Source organism: Mandrillus leucophaeus, unplaced genomic scaffold, assembly GCF_000951045.1.
Source record: "Mandrillus leucophaeus isolate KB7577 unplaced genomic scaffold, Mleu.le_1.0 Scaffold135, whole genome shotgun sequence".
NCBI lineage: Eukaryota > Metazoa > Chordata > Mammalia > Primates > Cercopithecidae > Mandrillus > Mandrillus leucophaeus.
In genome coordinates, this window is record NW_012101310.1 from 1467710 (window position 1) to 1483939 (window position 16230).

General features: G+C 44.7%; 1 protein-coding gene across 1 annotated transcript in view; it reads left to right on the forward strand.

The window, feature by feature from the left end:
- Positions 1 to 16230, forward strand: part of GLP2R (glucagon-like peptide 2 receptor) — a 73265-nt gene that overhangs the window by 43504 nt on the left and 13531 nt on the right. Inside the window, exons 10-11 of the mRNA XM_011973159.1 lie at positions 4195 to 4283; positions 13398 to 13536. Of these exons, the coding sequence (XP_011828549.1) occupies positions 4195 to 4283; positions 13398 to 13536 (228 nt within the window). The remainder of the gene's footprint in view (positions 1 to 4194; positions 4284 to 13397; positions 13537 to 16230) is intronic.

The window sequence follows — 16230 nt, forward strand, 5'->3', positions numbered from 1 at the left end:
AGTACCCACCCCCATCTGGTCACAGAATCCTGGAGGGGTTGGCTAGGTTCTTGGAAAAGGTCCTCACTCAGCCCCTTTCTTGCTTGTGTGCAAATGAAGAACAGCACCATCCAATAGTACCTGCTGACTCTTCTCTTCTTGGAAGCCTAAATGAACAGAGGCTCCATGGCACCCCCAGCTAGGGTTTCATCCTATGGCAGTGAGGAAGAGCCTTCTTCGTATGGCCCCTGGGTTGATGCCCATTTTCTCATGTCTGGTCTCTGGAAAACACAGAGAACAGTGAATCAACGTGCTTCTCATTATAACCCTTCATTGCCTAGTAGACAGTCCTGATTGAAATTAATTTGCAGGGCCGGGTGTGGTGGCTCACGCCTGTAATCCCAGCACTTTGGGAGGCCGAGGTGGGCAGATCAGGAGGTCAGGAGATCGAGACCATCCTAGCTAACATGGTGAAACCCCATCTCTACTAAAAATAGAAAACATTAGCCGGACGTGGTGGTGGGTGCCTGTAGTTCCAGCTGATCAGGAGGCTGAGGCAAGAGAATGGCGTGAACCCAGGAGGTGGAGCTTGCAGTGAGCCGAGATCGCGCCACTGCACTCCAGCCTGGGCGACAGAGCGAAACTCCATTTAAAAAAAAAAAAAAAAAAGGAAATTAATTTGCTGAAATATATGCCTTTCTGCTGTTAAGCTTGCTTTGTAAGAAAAATGCCTATGTTCAACAAATCACTAAGCCAAGGACACGTTTTCTCTTTATGATGAGAGGCAGGTATCCCATTAAAAGAAATACATGACTTGGTTATATTTAGCTTGTATTTAAATTCTCTGTTCCTAACTATTTTTGTCTGGGAACCTCCATCATTCCTGCTGGCTTCAGGATTAGCTTCTTGCCTGAAACTCTAGTCTTTTAGCATTGAGCATTGATTCTCCTGAGGACAATAAAAACAAATAATAACTGACACATACTGAATTCTATAGCTTGCATTTCAATATGTAGCTAAAGGATTTTATTTCTAGGAAGGGACATGAGTACTATGCTGACTCAATGTCTGTAGAGATTTTGTTGCATTAATTGTTGCCTTATCACCCTTTCTGTCAGTTTTTTCTATATTGCATAAAGCCATTTTTAGGTCTTTTTAAGTTTTGTTTGTTTTGTTTTGTTTTGTTTTGTTTTGAGATGGAGTCTCCCTCTGTTGCCCAGGCTGGAGTGCAGTGGGGCAATCTCGGCTCACCACAACCTCCACCTCCCTGGTTCAAGTGACTCTCCTGCCTCAGCCTCCTGAGTAGCTGGGACTACAGGCGTGCACCACCATGCCCGACTAATTTTTGTATTTGTAGTACAGATGGGGTTTCACTATATTGACCAGGCTGATCTCGAACTCTTGACCTCATGATCCGCCCACCTCAGCCTCCCAAAGTGCTGGGATTACAGGTGTGAGCCATTGTGCCCGGCGTGGTCTTTTTAATCTTAAAAACGGTTGCAACCAAAAACCTCTTCCAGCCCTACAAATAAAACCAAGGAGACATTACCTCATTGTGTATCCCTTGTCAACTACTGTTTGAACGCCCTGCTTCCCTTCACAGCCAAGCCTCTTTAATGTTGTCTATGCTGCCTCTGCTCTTCCCATTTCATCCACAAAAGCAAGCACTGGAATCCGTCTTGTCATCCCACCTCTACACGGCAGCTTCTCTTAGTGACCTCCTTGTAGCTAAATGCAGTCTTATTTTGCTTAAGTTCTATGTAGCATTTAAACCTTCCTAAAATCATCCTTTCGGAGGCTTCCAGGATGCCCCTTCTGTGTCATTTATTCTAACCTCCCTAGCTATTCTTTCTTCATTACCTTTGCTATCTCCACTTTCTCCGTTTTTGCCTTCACTACAGGGCAATTCTCTTAACCCTCTTTCTCTCCCAGCTACACAGTCTCCCTGGATAATCTTGTCTACTCCAATGGCTTCATGCTCTGGCTGGGACCTCTCTGCTGAGATTCAGACATAAATATCTAACTGCCTAGGAACATCTCTTGTGTTCAAAACTACTGGAGTCCTCATCCACCCTCTACTTTCCACCCAGTGCTCTTCCTTCCCGCGACGTGATTCTTTTATTGGCGAATGGCAGTACCGCACATTTGAGATCTACCACCAAATGTCAGGGTCATACCCTCACATCCAATCAATAACAAAGATCATTTGACTCATACTTCTTCATCATTTCAAACTGATCCCTTCCTCTCCATCACTAAACATCCAATCAATAACAAAGATCTTTTGACTCATACTTCTTCATCATTTCAAATTGATCCCTTCCTCTCCATCACTAAACATCCAATCAATAACAAAGATCTTTTGACTCATACTTCTTCATCATTTCAAATTGATCCCTTCCTCTCCATCACTGAAGCACCAGGACTGCTGCTGACTTCGCCTCTCCATCACCATCCCCCAGGAACTCTGAAACTACTTCCCAACTGGTCTCCAGCCTTACCCTCACCCAATCCATTCTCCACACTGCCGCTGAAATTATCTTTCTGAAATGCAGTAGTACAAATCTGATCAGGTCACTTGCCTGCTTAAATTCTGTTACCGGCTCTTCATTGCTTTCAGAAGAAAACCCAAACTCCTCGCCTAGCACGGCAGTGAAAGACCCTGCAGACACTGACCCTCCCTCCCTCTCCAGTCTCACTTCTCACAAACCCTCTTCTCATTCTCCAAGCTCTACCCAAACCCAGCCACTTGCTTTTCACCACTTCCAGGGGGCTCCTGATCTCTCCTGAGGCTGCAGCCAAGACATCGGCCAGAGGTGCAGCCATCTGAAGGCTTGGCTGGGGCTGGAGGATCAGCTCCAAGGGGGCGCACACATGCAGCTGGTGGTGGGTGGTGCTGGTTTTTGGCCTGAGAACTCAGTTACCCCATGTGGATCTGCCAATAGGCTGCTTGAGTGTCCTCACAAAATGGTGGCTGACTTCCCCTGGAGTGAGAAACCTGAGGGGGGGCGGTGGGGAAATTTGCAGGCGTATTTTTAAATTTCTTTAAGGGCTGACAATGAAGGGCTGGATTTTCCCAGCCCATGACAGTCATGGAATGTATTCTAGGGAGTAGAGAGCATATGCTGTCCGAGAATTCCATAGCGGCAACAGGATCTCAGGTTAGACACCAATACGGATGGAGTTCTTTACAGAAGAGAGGCAGACTAGCGTTCTGTTTAAGTGAAGGGAGGGTTATAATCCGATGAATCTGGGTTTAATTACAGGCTCAGTCACTGACTAGCCGTGCAACCTGGGAATTACACTTATTTCTCTGTGCCTCTGTTTTCTCATTGTATTATGAGGATAAAAATAGTTGTGGCTACCTTAGCAGAGTGTTGTAAAAATTAGATAAAAGAATGCCTGATCCCAGCACTTTGGGAGGCCTAGATGGGCGGATCACGAGGTCAGGAGATGGAGACCATCCTGGCTAATACGGTGAAACCCCATCTCTACTAAAAATACAAAAAAAATTAGCCGGGCGCAGTGGCGGGCACCTGTAGTCCCAGCTACACGGGAGGCTGAGGCAGGAGAATGGCGTGAACCCGGGAGGCGGAGCTTGCAGTGAGTGGAGATCACGCCACTGCACTCCAGCCTGGGCGACAGAGCAAGACTCCGTCTCAAAAAAGAAAAAAAAAGAAAAAAAAAAGAATGCCTGGACCATTCTTAGCCCAAAGCCTGGCATGGTGCTAAGTACTAAGTGCTAAGTACTAAGTACTTAGTGCTAAGTACTCAAGTACTCAATATGTGCTAGTTAATAATAATAACAGTAATAGTAATAATGTGAATGTTCACCTGCCTTTCTAGATGGCCTTAATGATGGTTAATAATAATAATAATAATAACAGTAATAGTAATAATAATAATGTGACTGTCCACCTGCCTTTCTAGATGGCCTTAATGATGGGCCTCCTTAAGGCAGAATAATAAACTAAATCACTTTCTAAAATTCCTTCCAGACTTTCAGTTCAGATGACCTTTGGGACTTTGGAGATTCAGATGGCCTTTGGGCCAGTGGAGATCACAGCTAAGCATTTACTACCTGGCCAGCTAACTGCTACGTTGCCCCTGGTTTACATTGAACTGATGGAACTGATGGCCGAGCCCAGCCTGACCTTGAAATTCACAGCTATGCGGAGTTCATCATTTACTTACCCAACTCTGCTTTTTTTCCAGGTCAATTTCTTCATCTTCCTGAAAATTCTCAAGCTTCTCATTTCTAAGCTCAAAGCTAATCAAATGTGCTTCAGAGACTATAAATACAGGTGAGTGGCTTGAGGTTGGTCCCCAGCAGTCCAAAGTTATTGTAAGTCCTCTGGGTGTTCTGCCTAATGTCTTGGGAAGGACATTTATCTCCTAAGGCCAGGGTATCAGAAACAGCAGTTCTGGAAAGATGCTATAGGATCAAGTGAGGCTTTTGTCAATGGTGAGGACCTTCTAAGATGATGAAGCGGATGGTGAGTAGTCAAAGGCATTCACATCCCCCAGCAAAAAACTTAAAATGCCCCTAAGAGGCCAGGAGTGATGTCTCAGACCTGTAATCCCAGGACTTTGGGAGACTGGGGCAAGAGGATCGCTTGAGGCCATGAGTTCGAGAACAGCCTGGACAACATGTTGAAACCCCGTTTCTACCAAAAATACAAAAGTTAGCCAGGCGTGGTGCATGCCTGTAGTCCCAGGCTGAGGTGAGGGGATTGCTTGAGCCCAGAAGGTCGAGGCTGCAGTGAGCCATGATTGTGCCACTGCACTCTAGCCTGGGTGACAGAGTGAGACCCTGTCTCAAAAAAAAAAAAAAAAAGTTTCTAAGAATGGGTGGTTGTGGGAAAAGGACAGTCTTGTATGAAGAGAAGTTTGGCCGTTGCCTTCCTTGGGGAAGGATTTGAAGAGGTTATTGGGTGTTTTTGAGAACCTTGAGAAAAGAGACCACAAACTTTTAGGGTCTAAGGAAAGACATCCTTCCACAGGCATCCTTTATTTGTGACTTGTCATCGCTGCACCTCACCTTCCTCTTTCTGAGATGACAGCAGTCCTCATTCCTAGTAAGTCAGATCATAGGTATTTACTAGATCTGCATTGTTGTAAAAGCAAATGAATGAATGATAAAGAGTTTTCTCCCTCTTTCCTAGTTATTCTTTACTTTGTTTTTTTTTTTAGACAGAGTCTTGCTCTTGTCACCCAGGCTGGAGTGCAGTGACGCGATCTCAGCTCACTGCAACCTCCGCCTCCCGGGTTCAAGCCGTTCTCCTGTCTCAGTCTCCTGAGTAGCTGGGATTACAGGCACCTGCCACCACGTCCAGCTAATTTCTGTATTTTTAGTAGAGATGGGGTTTCACCATGTTGGCCAGGCTGACCTCGAACTCCTGACCTCGTGATCCACCAGCCTTGGGCTCCCAAAGTGTTGGGATTACAGGCGTAAGCCACCGCACCTGGCCTATTCTTTGCTTTCTATGTGGCATTCAGCAGGGCTCTGGAATGGGAGTGTTTTAACCCACAGATTAGCTCAAAGAGTAGGAATTCCAGTCCACACGGGAGGCCAGAGGAAGTGGGCACGAGTGAAGATGGTCCTAGCCCTGTTTCTCGCCCCTTTATAAGGTCTGACCCAGGTGCTGGGAAGGGAGTTTTTCCTTTTATCTGACAAATATTTAATAGATGCCTACAATGTGCCTGGTACTGTGCTTGGAGTAAAAGGTAGACACGAGGCCGGGCATGGTGACTCACGCCTGTATTCCCAGCACTTTGGGAGGCCAAGGCGGGCAGATCACCTGAGGTCAGGAGTTCGAGACTAGCCTGGCCAACGTGGCAAAACCCTGTCTCTACTAAAAATACAAAAAGTAGCTGGGTGTGGTGGTGTCTACCTGTAATCCCAGCTACTCAGGAGGCTGAGGCAGGAGAATCACTTGAATCCGGGAGGTGGAGGTTGCAGTAAGCCGAGATAGTGCCATTGTACTCTGGCCTGGGTGGCGACAAGAGCAAAACTCTATCTCAAAAGCAAACAACAAACAAACAAAAATGGTGGACATGATGTAAACCCTGCATTTGAGGAGCATGCGTTCTACTTCGCTAAGGACTAGGATGTTGGCATGGAGCAGGAGGTGGAAGGGAGGGAGCTGGCCATGACCCTAGACTTGCCTACTGGCCTTAGGCAAGTGCCTTGGCCCCTTTGGCCTGCTTTCTGGTGTGTAAAAATGGGAGTATCACTGCATACTCATCTCCTGCTTATTCTGAGGATTCAAGTAGTCTGTAGATGTGGTTATAAATATGGGTGGCCACTCTACCCTCCCTCCAGGAGGTCTAGAAGGATAAACATACCCGGCTCAATAATGGGCAGACATACTATAGTTGCTAGTTGGAGCTTTGGTCCAAACATTTTGCAAGAAACCCATAGCCCTGGGGAACTGGCCTGGCCTGGGCTCCAGGGAGCCACGCTGTCTCTCTTGGCGCCTCCAGTCGAGGCTCCAAGTGGCCACGCAGTCTCTTTGGCCCCCTTCCCAAAGGCTTAGCTTCTCTCACCACTCTTTGAAGGTGGAGCTTCAAGGCCCGCTCTAGTCCTCCCTGCTGGGTGTGTTCAGGGAGGAGAGTTCTCTCAATAAACAGGTGCCAGGAAAACCAGGGTGCCCCAGAAACTGGACAGAGGCTAGTGTTTCCGCGAGACAGAAATGGTGCAGTTGACCCCCAGGGGACTCAGAGCTGACACCCTGCTGCTTTGTGCCCCCAAAGCCTACCATGGGCCACTGGTACCTCCCCCATGCCCAGGACCCACAGCAACCCCTACATAGTTTTTCGTCATAGCTGCTCATTAGCATCCCCGGAGAGTCGGCCAGAAGTGCAGCCTTGTGAGCCCTACCACTGGGTGCTCTGGCTCCGTAAGTGTGGGATAAAACCTCACAGAGCAGCCGTGTCCAACCCTTAGAATGCAAGGACTTTTTTGCTTTTCTGTGGTGGCGGATATCACAAAAATTATGCATGGCGTTTTTTTTTTTGTTTTTGTTTGTTTTGTTTTGTTTTGTTTTGTTTTGTTTTAGCTCATCAGCTATTGTTAGTGTTAGTTTATTTTACACGGGGCCCAGGAGAACTCTTCTTCTTCCAGCGTGGCCCAGGGAAGCCAAAAGGTTGGATGCCCCTGCTACAGAGTCTCCCAGGAGATTCTGATACACAGGCAGCGTGGAGGACTGCTGGGCCAGATGTTCTAGTGAAAGAACATATGGAATATTCTGGTCGGGCCATTACGGACGTCATGTAGCCTCAATGTTCTCTTTTCCAGGGTCCCCTCTAGAGTTATCCAAGGCAGTGGTTTTCAAACTTTTCTGATCACGTGTCGCTGTCAGTAAAGAAATTCTGAGCATGTCCCTCCTCATGTATATGCGTGGTTGCCTAAGCTAATATATGTATTATAAGATAGACCAAAAAAAAGAAAATGTAAGAGGATAGATAAAAATTAATATATACACAACGCCTATTATCCTCTATTATAATATTTTCTTCCAATATCAAATAGATTGTCTGGCATGGCCCTGGAGGGTGTGCACCCACCAGGAGCCATTGGTCTGGGAAAGGGTAAATCAAGATACTGGGGAGACCCTCCTGGCTGAGCGATGATCCAGGGTGACTGCTTTGTGGGGAGAAAGAATAACCCTGCCTGACATATGCAGTCTATTTGGAAATTCCTTTTTTTCCTCTCTCCTGCCTTTATTCAAAGAAAAAGCTCAAGAAGAACTTGGGACTGGGTGCAGTGGCTCATGCCTGTAATCCCAGCACTTTGGGAGCCTAAGGGGAAGGGATCCTGTGAGACTGGGAGTCTAGACTAGCCTGAGCCACAGAGTGAGATCCTTTTCCTTTTTAATAATAATAATAAAAAAGAAGAACCTGGGTATATGTCTACCCAAAGTCCTCCCACAGTGAAGTGCCTCACCTTGGTGAGTTTGCCACCACCTGGATATGGTACAAGGAATCCATCTATATTCCTGAGTGGCTGAGACTTTGGGAGGCTGACGGACCCCAGCTGAGCTCCCAATGTATATAAACTAGAACATTGTTCATTTTTAATGTCTGTGGAAGGTGGGGGTAGGGGTGGAGTATTCCTTTCTTGGGCCCATGCGCCTCCCAAAATTTCCTAATTGCAACACCAGAAGATTCAGGAATCCAGAGAGTCACCGGAACGTTACTGGTACTCACGTCATCAAAGCAGAGTCTTGCTGTTGAAGGATCCTGAGGGTAGCCTGAAAAATCACCACCTGCCCACAGCGCCACCTACCTGTTGGGAAGGAGGCTCATTCCCCAGATCCAGTGTGCCCTCCACAGACTAAGGTGGGATAGGTACTGAGAACGTCCTCCCTCTGTGCTTTCCCTGCCATTTTCGTTGGCCACCTTTCTGTTTACTTGTTCTTTGTGTAGAGTGCAATCGAGTTGATTAATACTTATTCATTAGCAAAAAGGCAGGGACCGATCTCTCAGGACACACCTAAACCACCTTATTTAACTCCCTGGGTTGGCAAATCCTGCAGCATCTTGTGCTCTTAGAAAGCAGTGCTAATTCTCTCATTTTCAAGTTCTGGGAGAGGGCTGTTCACTGTAACCCCAGCGGGGCATTGGCACCCCTCATCTCCTCAGCTCACACTGCCCTCTTCCATGTCAGAAAGTCGTTCCTCTTCCTCATCCCCTTCCACGTCTGTTTTCCCTTAAAGACTTCTGGTGGGGTAAGGAGGAGGGGGTGACAGGGCCCAGCATATTTTATCCAAACTCTTGTAGGTACAGGCTGCCTCCAACTCTTGAAGATTTTGAGAACTTTTAGAATGTAACCCTGATCTGGCCTCCCTCCAGGATTTTATTTTAGGAAAGTTTAAATTAAACACGTTTAGGCCCTGCCAAAGAGGCAAGTTGCTAGGAGCTGGAGAACCTTCTGTAGTCTTAGCCCTTGTCCCTGGGCTTCCACCATCAAGCAAAGGAAATAAAAAAAATGGTCCATCTGTCTGGCTTGGAGAAAGAGAACTGAGCCAAGTGTGAAGGAGGAACTCTGGGGCTGTAAACAGGGTAAGCAATGCCCTAGGAATGCGGACAGAGTTCAGCAGACCCTCAGCTCGGCTGGAGTTCTCTGTTCTTTGTGGTTCCCACAGAGGATGGGATCCCACAGAGGTGTGGTTCTCAGAGGCAGCTCTCTTCCCCTCAATAAAGGGTCTTAACTCTCCATGGGATGCACCTGGGCAGAGCTCTTGATTCATTTATAAAGGAGAAGAATTTCTTTCTTTCTTTTCTTTTTTTTTTTGAGATGGAGTTTCACTCTTGTTGCCCATGCTGCAATGCAATGGCACGATCTTGGCCCAGTGCAACCTCCGTCTCCCAGGTTCAAGCGATCCTCCTGCCCCAGCCTCTGAAGTAGTTGGGATTACAGACATACGCCACCATGCCCGGCTAATTTTTTATTTTTAGTAGAGACAGAGTTTCTCCATGTTGGTCAGGCTGGTCTCAAACTCCCGACCTCAGGTGATTCGCCCACCTCGGCCTCCCAAAGTGCTGGGATTATAGGTGTGAGCCACTGCACCCGGCCCGACAAGCATTTCTTAACATGTTAAACCCCAGTTCTTTCTGAAAGGACTTTCTGATAGGCAAGGTAGGAAGCAAAAGCTTTTCCTCAACCCTCTTAGGGTCCCTGGCTGGGTCTGAAAATTAGACAAAGACAAATTAACAGGAGAAAAAGCATGCAAGTTTATTTCGTAAGTTTTATATGATGTAGGAGACTTCATAGGGAAAGGACGACCCAAAGAAATGGTCAAATGTGCGTATTTTTATGCTAGGTTTGATGCAAAGTGGACAGTCATGGGAGAAGTATGATTGAACAAAGGAGATCTTATGGTCATAAACTGGGGGAAATTTAACAAGCCCTGTTTGTACAGATTCTTGTGTCATTGTGTCTTCAGAAATAGGGACATTCCTTTCCTCCATCTCTCACATGAGGGCCTTGTGATCCGCTTCAGGAGAAGGTCAGCAAATCCTTCCTAGGTTTCATGACCTGTTTCAGGGGAGAAGGGTGGGAGGTGACAGAGCCTTCCTGCTCCTGCAGTTTTCTCAAATTCTTTCGGCTTAAAATGCTCAGTATGTCAAAGTGCCATATTTTGAAGTACCACGTTCTGAACCCCATCAGCAATCAAAGAATAAAAATGTTACAAATTCAAGTAAAGTTGATAAAAAATATTGAAATTATAAGCAACTGAAGGTCAGGGATGGCTTCTTTAAAAATAATAATAACTAAAATGTATTGATCATTGATCATGTGTCAGATACCATTTATTCTGAGGGTTTACCCTATGCTATTTGTTTAATCCTTCTGACAGCCCTGTCAGGTAGATGCTATTACTATTATAATCCTCCTTTTACAGATGAGGAAACTAACAGATAGAGAGGTTAAATAATTTGCCTACAGTCATAGCACTAATAATTGGCAACACTGAGATTTGAACTCAGGCCCAGATACTCTTCCTGTACCCTGCTGCCTTTGACTACAACTCCTTCTTTCCCACCATATTCACTCATGTGCCATAAGCAGATGCTCAATAAATATTTGTTGGATAGTTAAATGATTGCAATAAATGGGACCATTTAAATAAACAAATGGTTATGGATGAAAATGAGCATAAACACAGTCTGTAAGAGTAAACCACTATTGCTATTTATGGATTTTCTTCTGGACAGGGACACAAATAGTACTTTGTCTAAGGAGAAGTTAGAATAAGGTGAAGGGTAGATAATCCCTTCATGTCTCCATCCAGAAGGGTGAGTGACCCAAAACTGTATTAAAAAATTGTTGTTCTTTACAGATCATTCCGTACTAAACGAAATGTGGGATCAGGGAACAGGAAAAGGACAGTAGTGGGAAATCCACATAAACTCCGAACTTTAGTTACTAGTACTGTACCGTGTTGGTTTCTCAGTTTTGACAAATGGGCACGGTTATGTAGTATGTGAACATTAGGGGAAACTGAGTGAAGAGACGTAGGAACCCTCTGTACTGCCTTTGCTAATTTTCTGTAAATCTAAAATTATTCCAAAATTAAAAGTTTATTTAAAAAACCATAACACTGCAACATGGCATCAGAATAAGCTGATGCTAAGACACAGGTCTGCTTGTAGGCATAGAAGTCTGTGTCGTGAAAACCCAGACCACCCAGAGCAAGGGTCACAAATTCAGACTCTTACAAGGGTCAAACAAGTAACATAATTGAGTAGTACAAGCCGGGTGGGGGCTGGAGGCCACAGACTCCCTCTAAAGGGACAGCCATTGCCCGGCTGTAACCAACGATTGCCAAGCAAGAATTTGAGCCCAGTGTTGCCAGCTCTCCTCATTTTTCAAAAGAAGCCAGAAACCTGGACACTTTTGCTAGAAATATTATTATTGAAAGATGACTCCAATAACAAACATTGCTCCGTGGCCTAAGCAAAAGTTGTCTGCAGGTCAGTTACCATCCGTGGTCACCACTTTGTAATCTCTGGGCCAGAGGGCTTTAAAAACACTCCTGGAAATACAAAACCCTTGAAATGTTGTCTCATGGGGACCATATTAATGTTGCCTAGTGAAGTGACTTCTGTAGGGGTGGGTGTTGGAGTGGGAGTCGATCTGAGCTCAGCTCAAGAGAACCACATAGCCAAGGCCCATGATTCCATCTCTCTGCTCATCAGCGTTTCCTGACAGTCAAGGCTCTGGTTCACACAGTCACATGGCCAGGTGGAGTCCCTCCATCCTGGAGGCTCCTGCACTGCTTTAGATCCTTTGGGGGCACAAAGTTGAGGTTGTTTGTTTCATTGGTAACGTTGCATTTGAATGGCCCTTGCAGACATAGGATTCACAGTAAGCTCTTGCTCTTGGACAGAGTTAAACCTTCCTTAAGAAACTCCCCCATGAATTGCTAATGCCACCCAGTTTTTCTATACCTTTAATTCCACGGGATCTGAGGGGAAGTTCCTCCTAGTCTGGCCACTTTACAAGAAGTGACCTAAGCTGAAAAAAAAAAATCATTACAATTACGCTCCTCTTTCCCAATGTGGATAAGACAGTAGATTTGTTCGTACCCCGAATATGAGTCATCTCTGCTAATGTAGTTAGTTTTAAATTAAGAAGCAGCTCAACAGTAAAGAGCAGTTATTTCCAAACCTGTCTACTTCTCAGGATCCATGGGGGAGTTCCTTAAAAAGTCCACATCCGGCCAGGTGCAGTGCTTTGCACCTGTAATCCCAACACTTCGGGAGACTGAGGCAGAAGTGGTATATCACTTGAGGCTAGGAGTTTGAGACCAGCCTGGGCAACAACATAAGACCTCATCTCTATAAAATAAAACAAAATAAAATAAAAATAAAATAATAAAATAAAATAAAAATTATCCAGGCACAGTGGTGCACACCTATAGTCCCAGCAACTCTGGAGTCTGAAACAGGAGGATTGCTTGAGCCCAGGAGTTCAAGGCTGCAGTGAGCTAGAATCATGCTACTGTACTCCAGCGTGGGTGACACAGGGAGACCCTGTCTCTTAAAAAAAATTAACTTCCTAGGACCCAACCTCCAGAGGTGTGGATTCAGGGAGTTGACATTGAGGCCCAGGAAACTATATGTATATATTTTAAGAGCTCTGTAAGGAATTTTAATAGTTAGCCACGTTTGGGAACCACCAGTATGCAGCATTTGGGCCCCAGCTGTGCACTTTACACGTGGGTGGCACAAGGAATGTTTGTCTTTTTCGTGTAGACTATATACAACAGCGAACCTCCCCGCAGCACTTTTTATGAGGAGGATCAGTTTTTCATTTCCTGCAGCCCTCACTATCACCAGGGTTAAGGGGCAGCATGAGGGCTGATAGCAAAGTCCAGAAAGGAGTCTGCAGGTCGGAACTGAAGGTCAGATGCCCCACATCCATCCTGAGGTTTACTGCCTAGTGTCTGTGTGACCCTGGGCAACTCATTTTCTCTCCCTTCTCATGGTAATACTGGAAATACTGATGTTGAAAGTCCTGAGTAAGGAAAGATAGAGGAAACTGCTACCCAGGCAGTAGGAAACTTAACAAACCTGGTATAGGGGTGGAGTGTCCCAAGGTGGTAGTCACTTGTATGGAAATCTGTCCATCAGGCAAAACATTAAGAGTTGCAAACATATGATCATGTATCCGGGGGAATTCATTCAATTCATGTTTTCTGAGCATCCGCCATGCATCAAGTGTAGGAACACAACAGTAAACAAGACCACAATGGCCCTGAAGCATTAAATGTTGTAGTCAAGGAGACCATCTGGGAAACAATGATCGATATGGTAAGAGCTGCAACAAAGGCATGGCACAGAAGAGCAGGAAATGTTGCCTGTTCCCCATGTGGCCCTCATGACTGCTATTTGGTTGTCATTTACAGATTGGCAAAATCAACACTGGTCCTCATTCCTTTATTGGGCGTTCATGAGATCCTCTTCTCTTTCATCACCGATGATCAAGTCGAAGGATTTGCAAAACTTATACGACTTTTCATTCAGTTGACACTGAGCTCCTTTCATGTAAGTAGGAATCTGAACCAAGATGACTTGACTTTGGAGAAAACAAAATGCATGTGGCCCAAACAGGGTCAGAATTAAGGAGCCCATGGATGAAAATAGAATTGTAGCATCAGCAGCCTTTATCAGTAAGGGCCCTTGGCATTAGAAGGGCATGCAGATGGGGAGGTATTGCGTTGATCCTGCCAGCATGATTCAGTGACTAAGAAGAGGGAAATGGTCTCTTTCCTGGGTGGTAATAGTTGGTGTGACTCATGATCATATTAACTGTGAATGTCAATGTGAAGCCTTTTATTAAGTGCCTATTTTTGCTGGGTTCTCTGCAGAGCATTGTGCAAAGTGAACATTGTCTGTGCTTCAGGTGACATGTACACAGAATGCAACACAAATTGGGTAGGGACTAATGAGTTCAGACCAGGAGGCTATTGAACCTTGACAGATGTGTGGGAGCTGAAACGAGGAACAAGAGGCCAACTGTGGTTGTTACCTGGAAATCTCTTGCTAGTCTATTGCTTAAATTATTATCTATTCCTTAGTGTCTTAAGATGGCAATCTTTTTAAAATTATTTTTCATGATTCTAGGAGTTAGGAATCTATGCAGGACCCAGTAGGGGTGACTAACTTCTGCTTCTGTGATGCCTACTGGGGCTGGAACTACCAAGATGTCTTCTCCACTCACATGACTGGTGCCTAAGTTGGGTGGCTCAAATAGCTGAGGCTAATTTTATTTGGGTCACATTTCTGAGGCCTCATTTCTCAGTGTCCATGACATTCCTTAGACATGCCATGTGTTTTCTACTTGTGCTCTCTCCACAGGATAGGGCAATTCAGGGCTCCCAAGAGTATAAAAGCAGGAGCTGCCAGACATTTTAAATGCCTATGCCTGGAACTGGCAGAGTGATGCTTCTTCTGCATTCTGTCGTTTAAAGCAAGTCACAGACCCAGCCTAGATTGAAGGGGGAGGACCCTGCACAAAGGCATGAAGGCTGGGAGATGTGGCTCATTAGTGAAGGCCACTAATGCCACAGATTACCGCTAACAGCACAGACACAGCCAGGGTCTTCATAGAGTAGTAATTTGAAAACGAATCATCTTTAAATGTTGATGTGGGGACAGGACTTCTGGGATGAAGGAGACAGGCTCTAGCAAATCTTTTCCTCAAAAAGCAATGATAAAATTGGACAATTGTCAATAGCAACCATTTTGGGACCATCCTTGGGCATTGCCAGATACAGTAGTCATCTTGGTGACAAAGGAACAGGGAAGGTCAATGTTAAAGCCTGAAGTTATCATTCTCTCTGGGGTGAAAAAACATACTGATGGGCTAGCCAGAAATTTAACAGGAAGATTTGGGAAATGAGACAGCCACAGTGGGCCTTGACGAGCCCCCATATATTTCTCAGGTTGACTGGAAGGTTGTGTACATGCATAAGGTTGCATACACACTCAGGAAGGACCAGAAAGGACATTCACACACTTCTGGCTGAAGATGAGTTTCTGCACACATATAGAGGAAACATGAGGGGGTCTGGTGGAAAGTAAAAGCCAGGGGAGGCTTTAAACTGAACTTTGAATGTGTTCTCCAAGTGACACATGGATCCTTTGGCAAAGGGTGTGGAAGCCTTATGGGCTTGAGGTGTTTGCAGACAACTTCTGATCAATCATTGGCTGATTATTAAGTTATTGTAAACAGCATCAGAAGACCAGACTTAAAAATAAATACCAAAAATTTTTAAATGAGCATAGACATCACTGGCTATATACCACAGAAGAGACAGATCCCACAGAACTAGTAGTCCAGACAATTTTCGAAACAAATAACCACCACCACTCCAGGGATGGGAACTGGGGAATCAGAATCCTGAGTTATTATAATATATTATCTAAAACTTCCAGTTTTGTACAAATATATGAGATCTGCAAAGAAACAGAAAAGTGTGACCCATACTCAGGACAAAAAAAAAAAAAAGCAGTCATTAGAAACTTTCTGGGTGGGGTGGGGGATGTCCAGATATTGGACTTATCAGACAAAGACTTCAAAGAAGCTATTATAAACATGTTCAGATAATTAAATAAAAAGTTGTTGAAATAATTAAAGGAATTCAATTATCTCAATTCAGTAGAGAACAATTATAAAATAAGAACCAAATGGAAATTCTGAAGTTGAAAACTACAATAACTGATATGAAAATCTTACTAGGAAAGCTTAGATTTAAGATTGCAGTATAAATAACCCATGAACTTGAAGACAGGTCAATTAGGTTATCCAGTCTGTGGAACAGAAAGAAAAAAGAATGAAGAAAAATAATAGAGCTTCAGAGATCTATGGAATGCCATCAAGCATACCAGCATACACATATGAGAGTTCCAGAAGGAGAGTAAAGATAGAAATGGTGGAATAAATATTTGGATAAATAATGATTGAAAACTTCCCAAATTTGGAGAAAAATGTTAATCTACACATCCAGGAAGCTCGATGGACTCCAAAAAGCATAAAACAAAGAGATTCATGCCTAGAAACATTACAAACTGCAGAAAGCCAAAAATAAAGAGAAAATATTGAAAGCAACAAGAGAAAAATGATTCATTACATATAGGGACCAATGATACAATTAACAGCTGACTACTCATCAGAACAATGGAGGCCAGGAGCCAGAGGTATAAAATATTCAGAATGCCGAAAGAAAAAATTTGTCA